General features: G+C 34.7%; 1 protein-coding gene across 1 annotated transcript; it reads right to left on the bottom strand.

Annotated features, from left to right (window-relative positions):
* Nucleotides 1–3,156: 3,156 nt before the first annotated feature.
* LOC145035271 (benzyl alcohol O-benzoyltransferase-like) lies at nucleotides 3,157–6,250 on the bottom strand. The gene is made up of 2 exons (XM_078983844.1): nucleotides 5,726–6,250; nucleotides 3,157–4,258 (listed from the first exon to the last, which is right to left on the bottom strand). Exons 1-2 carry the CDS (start codon nucleotides 6,170–6,172, stop codon nucleotides 3,320–3,322), a joined length of 1,386 nt encoding a protein of 461 aa, XP_078839970.1. The 5' UTR covers nucleotides 6,173–6,250; the 3' UTR covers nucleotides 3,157–3,319.
* Between the last annotated feature and the right edge of the window lie 284 nt (nucleotides 6,251–6,534).

The following is a 6,534-nucleotide window of genomic DNA, read 5'->3' as shown; positions in this document are numbered from 1 at the left end:
CCAATTTGAAAATACAAGGGTTTTTCACTCGTAATGCCCTATCATTCCATACCCTTCCATCGCTCAAATATGTTTTGATTTTCGCCTTCGTTTACTCATGAAATTTGGGATACAAAACAGGTGAGACCAGACAAGAAGGGCGAGAGGGTAGGGTTTGAGGCGGTTACGTTAGATGGTCGCACTGCTCCACTTGCTTCTATTAACAATTCCAGGTAACCATTTCTTCATATCTTTTCATCATTCAACGTCGAATTAGGTTTTAATTAAGTTTTCCATGGCAGTGTAGAGTCCATTAGATGGCCTACTGTGGGAAGATACAGAGTCGATGTAGCATCATTCGAATCATTAGCTTTGCCTGAGTTACAGGTTCGTTTAGCTTCATCTCCAATTTCTCAGTAAGAAGTTGATTTTTGATTTCATTTTCAGGTTAAAGAAGATACATATCTGTTTGTGATGGATGAAGTTGGAAAGATGGAGCTCTTCAGTTCGTTGTTCTTCCCTGCAGTGTTACGTGTTCTTCAGTCAAAGAAGATAAATCTTTGGTGGTTGTTTCTTACACTGGTGAATCGGAGAGAGAGAGAGAGAGAGAGAGAGAGAGAGAGAGAGAGGTGGGACCCTTGTATATTAAATTTTATTTATTTATTTATTTATTTTTTAAAAAGTAATATAGAACCTCAGAAATGGTCCCTATGTAGTGAAATAACAAAAATACCGCTTACTTAACGCTAAATGGTAACGGAGTTAGCCAGAATGACCAAATGTTAAAAGTTTTAAAACCACAAGGATTATCTGTGAGGTTTTTTGAACTTAAGGATTAAACTTGATATTTTTGAAAACCACTGGGATATTTTTGAAGTTTTGTCTTAATATTATAAAACAAATAAGTGGAAATCATATTTATATATGTATTTTGTAGTGTGTTTCTTTGGAATATTGCATGTTCCTTAAAGGAAACAATTCGCTTGAAAAAACAATCCTCTGTGCTCTAATCACTAAATTGTAAATCAAATTCCTAAACTCAAAAATAAATTACTCACCAAAAGCAAATTAATCGCAGAAAAATAACTATTCACTGCCTTATCCGTCGAACGTTTGCCAGAAAATAACTATTCATCAACAATACGAGTTCGCCAAAAAAAACTCAATTGTGATGTGTTATACAAAGAAATCAATGATCAGACATCGGAAATAGAAATCAGTGATCTTCGAAAATTCGATTAACAAGGTTCGTCTTCTTCATCACACTGTTCTTCATTCATTTTTTTTGTTCTACATTTATTTCTATTAGTTTTCCTTCTATTAATTGTGGTTCTGCATTGGTTAAGTTTTCTTCTCCTATTCTAAGTATGCAACATGGGTAAGATAGTCAATTTTCTGATAAAATTGTGGAATCACTTCAATTAATTCCACCAGGTTGTTATGATTGAACAGGGGCAACAACCACGAGTACTGTAGTGTTATTCCTGGAAGATGATCTACCCTAAGTTATAGAATTGTGAGCTTGCCTAGATTGTTTTTTAATCTTCAAATCAGCACCAGCAACTAGCAACTAGCTTGAAGAAACAAAACCATACAATCAGAGACCAAAAGCCAAGAAGAGAAAACCCCAGGGGTAAAATGGTCAAAGTGTAGCGAAAAAACTCCCACCAACAATTATGAAAATAAACAGCAACCATCAGCAATAAGAAGACCAGACACGAGTTCATCCAAATATGAAAACAGTTCCATAAACACAGGAGAGGACGATCGTGAAATTGCCCAGACATGGACAAGACAAAATCAGGGGCAAAAACGTCAAAGGGGGAAAACCAAATAAGCAAAGCGACCTTCTAACCACCAGAAACCATATAAAGACCAAAACAAAGCCTTTTGCTCATAAGCATCCAATAAAACTAAAACTGCTCCATTTAACAATCGACAGTGGGCATAATTTAAACAGGCTAACAGAGTATAAGGATAAAGCAACGATGAAAATATGCAAATGTTCTATGACTTCTATCAGATACAACACTGTCTTACAGATACAACCAAACAAAAGGCGCATGTGTATTGAAAAGAAAACAAACACACCAAAGTCAAGATCCCTAATCCTAATTACATGTTTTAATCTTATTGGAAAGGATATTGTAGTAAATCATATAGAATTTTGAATTTTGATAAAAATAAATTAATATTAAATTAGTTTAATTCTAATTAAAATATGAGTTTAGATACAGATGTGAATTTTATAGTTTTAGAATGATATAATATGTAATCTAAAGTTTATAAGGATATAGAAGAAATATTTTAAGTTTATATGGATATAGATGAAAATTTTCCTGAAAATTAATATTAAAGCAAATATTTGATCAAAAGTTGTATTTTCTAGAAAGAATGACAACTTTTCACGAGAAGATTATCTTGAATTTTATCGGATCAAACAAATATTAGTCGTAAATATATAGTAACAAAAAAATAATAATAATAAATACAATCTAAATACATGAATAGAAAATATGATTTTTATAGTGGCATGATGGTATGTTCGGGTCTCGCGAACTAACGTAGACCTGCGTGTTTCTTCCCAGCTGAGATCGTGCTACCCGATGCTTCCTTGATTGACTTTGGGTTCAAGTATGGCGGCCAACATAAACACTTGGCATGTTGACCAAGGTGTTAGGGGTTCATGTATATGAAAAATAGTTGATGAAGATGACCTTTACGTTGTACGTATTTACTATGTTTTGTCGTTATGACATTTGCTGATGTATTCTAAAGTTTTTTTTTTTCTTATCCTACTAATAGCGGTTGTCGCTATTGGAATTTAGTTGAACCAAACACAATTCTCCATTTCATCGGGCAACCAACATTTTTTGCTAAGTGATTGCTTTATAGGTTTTCGATAGCATTTCAGCATTTGATTTGGTGGCTTTTGGTTTATCATATATTGTCTTGTTATTTACATAATTAGTCTAACTTCCATATCCTAGATTACATATAATTAGGCTCATTACGTCTTAGTGACTTCAAAGTTCAAACTTGTGGTCATACTTGAATTGGTCAAGTTTGTGTTACACATTTTCTCCTTTTGTCTTGTTTCATTGGTTTGTAACGGAAGGTTATATAACTAAAAATAATATTCAACGAAATAACGATCATGTTTTGGAGGATATAGACTTTTTAACTAAAGATAACATTTCGATTGATTATTTAGAAACAAAACCATACAACACATGAAAATATAGAGAACCATACAACCACTTAATTATACATATACACTTTCTAGAACATGTTTCAACCAAAATTTCTCTTAAAGGCATGTTGCGTAGTCAAGCTGAATTTATAAACGGGAAAAAGCAAATAACTTGTGTTCTTCCTGTCCTTGACCGTTGGTGTCTTGCGCCAACATGTTATCTAACTCGTGAACAAATATCTTCATTGCCGCACTTGGTAAAACCACAGGCACCACAATTCCAGATTCGCCCTTATGGTTTGTAAACGGTATATAAAAACTTGCAACACCAGGTATGGCACCCACTCCACCTTTAGCAGGCCCACCATAAGCCGCCTTCCCCCACCCAAAGTCAACCACATCGAATCCAGCGCGTGTCACATCGGATACAAGGTACGCTCGAACAACTGTAAAGTGGGGTCGGTTTTTTATAACCATTAAATCAGCGATAGATCTCATGTACTCTTCATTGACATCAGATTTAGCCTTCATCACAAGCTCTAACGCGTGCCCTAACGGTTTTTTTGATAGATCTCCCGCACTGGAAATGGCGACCGGAAACGCGAATCCGTTTCCGTAGTATCCGGTTGGAAGTGGCGGGTTGAATTTAGCGCGTGCGTTGACTATGCATATAATTCGCATTTCCTCTTCAGGATCAGGGTTCAGGGCGATGGTACGACAACGCCAGAGGCAAGCGGTTAGGACTTCAAAGGTGGAACATTTTTTTAGGTGTGATGGGACGAATCTACGTAAAGCTGCCACCTCAGCAGGTCCGAAAAAGAATGACTTATGTGCCATGTCATCTAGTGGGATGATTGTACCCTTGGTGTCTTCCACTTCTTCATACTCTTGATGAGTGCATGTCACTCGTGGTGGGTCTCTTGCGAAAAGCAAGTCCCTTTGCCACACAGGCAATATGGAGGGTGCTGATGCACCCTGTGCCATTTCGCCTAATGCGGTCATAAATTGTACGAGTCCTGGTGCATCGCTCATGGTGTGGTTTAGTCGTAGAGCGAAGATAAAACCCCCACATAATAATCGTGTCACCTATATAAAAAAGAAAGAAAAAAAATTAGGTGGATGCGAATAATAATCGTGTCACCTATGTGAAAAAGAAAGAAAAAAAAATTAGGTGGATGCGAATGATTACTATACAATATAAGATTGTAAGTAGGGGCATATTTGATGCCAATTTTACCCCACATAAAAGTACTGCTTTTGTCCTATTTTGGTCCATTACAGTGATGGGGTGGCCCAGTTTGTAACCTAACAAGCTAAACCCTCCCTAATATAAACTATTAAAGTTCAAATAATTGCAGAAAAAATAGTACAGTTTTATAGAACCTAACAATTTTGTATCAATGCTTAGACCAAAAAAAGGTTTGTTAAGAGTACCTATAGTCATGGGTTTGTTTATATGTACATAACTATCTCATGTTAAAATTTCTCTCATCCATATATTCTATAAACTAATGTGTCAAATATTTTTTCTTACTAATTGTTAGATATATATAGGTTTATGAAAAAAGTTATTTAATGATAAGAAATTTAATTATGAAAGGTAACTTCGATTTGCTAAAATGCTTTCAAGTAAGTTGAATATTAAAAAAGTTAATTACAAAATATACAATATTTAAATAGGTAGGTCCAATTAAAATTTTAAACACCTATTAATGGATATAAAAAGAAAAGAAAACGTTGTGTTAAATGAAACCCTTTTAAAACATGGGCATGTGGGAAATTTCGTGGTTCTAATCGTGTAATTACCTTTATGATCAATTGGCACCAGTCAAGATCACTCGATGGAAAATTTAGATTTGAGTGGATGGATGATTAAAATATGAAATCCATCACAAGTTTTTTGTATTTAAGCACACGAATATATTATTGCTACATTTTGTTATTAATTAAGTAGTTAATTTCATCTGGTTAGTACATAATTTTTCTTTCTCATTATTTTTAGAAATGAAACAGTAAGTTTTAATGTTTTGTAAATTCAGTAATTTGTTTTTATTTGGTTGGAAAATTTGAATACCTTCCTATTTAAAATGATGAAACATTTTTTTTATGTTAGTGAATAAAAGTAAGGTTTTAAAAAAACGTGTCAATCTTGATTTACATATTTAAAGGATAATACCAAGGACCATAACCAAATTATAATGGTATATTAGTTTTAAAACATTTGTGTTGTTAATCAAGTATTTATTTATTAATAGAAAAAGAAAATTATTAAATATTAAATCAAAAGTTGTATACTTGTATGTTATGAAACGGACGATACCTTTTCACTAGAAGGTGATCGTAACCTTACTGAATCAAACAAATATAATTTTCGTAAATTATTGTGGCCAACATATAATCTCCAATCAATATAGAAAAAAATCGATCGAAAATGCATGGATGAATATTTGTTTATCTCATTATGATTAAAATTTGTATTAAGAAATCAGAAGCCTATAAATATGTTCAAAAATAATTTGCAACTGAAATTTAAAATTTGTCATAAATTATCACCTGAATCAACAGTAATGGTGAATCGAGAACTCCACCATATCCAGGAACATCATAAAGGAGCTCTTCCAAGCAAGGAAACGGCGGCTGAAGTGCATCTCCGAATTGCTTCAGCGTAACATCCGCCTCCGCCTCGATAAACAACACACCCTCGCCGGTGCAATCCACCATCAATTTCCTCGCCGGGCCTTCCTTCAGCCGGCCAGCAAACGGATAGTAGAAAACTAGAACTTTGGCCAGAGCCTCCCTGATCACACTCGCCGGATTCTTATTTCTCATTTTTGGATCCGAACGATAAAATTGGATCACCGGGATCTGAAACCGAAGCCCTTCCTGATCATCAATGTCCGAGAGAAGCTTCAGTTCTCGAGGTGTAGGTTTCGCTGGTCGGATTAGCTCCGGTACACATCTCCGGACGGTGAAGGTCAATGGAGTGTGACGTTGTGCCATTGTTGTGTGTGTGTGTGTGTTTGGGTGTGTTGGTGCTTGAATCTTATACGGTGGGGTACTTATAGCAGGTTGTGAGGAAGTGTGAAAGGAGGGAGTATCTCCACTAGCAAGTGGCAATGAGTGAAATTTCTGTATAATTTCAATAGATTTTTATCAAAACATAAATAAAATGTTTTATAATTATTAGGTGTCAGTTTTGATAATACGCTTTAGTTTATGTTTTGTATGTTTTGAAGAGTAACAAATTGATGAAACAAATCTAAGATCACTTTCTTTGGAGAAGTAGACCAAAAGTCAATCGCTAACACCAGTTGGACAAAGAAACTTTTTATAATTAGTCGAACAAAGTCTTAGGACATCTA

This window comes from Lactuca saligna, chromosome 1 (assembly GCF_052625555.1).
Source record: "Lactuca saligna cultivar CGN05327 chromosome 1, ASM5262555v1, whole genome shotgun sequence".
Lineage (NCBI taxonomy): Eukaryota > Viridiplantae > Streptophyta > Magnoliopsida > Asterales > Asteraceae > Lactuca > Lactuca saligna.
The sequence above is the reverse complement of the archived record's forward strand: the minus strand, read 5'-3'. Positions and strand labels throughout refer to the sequence as shown.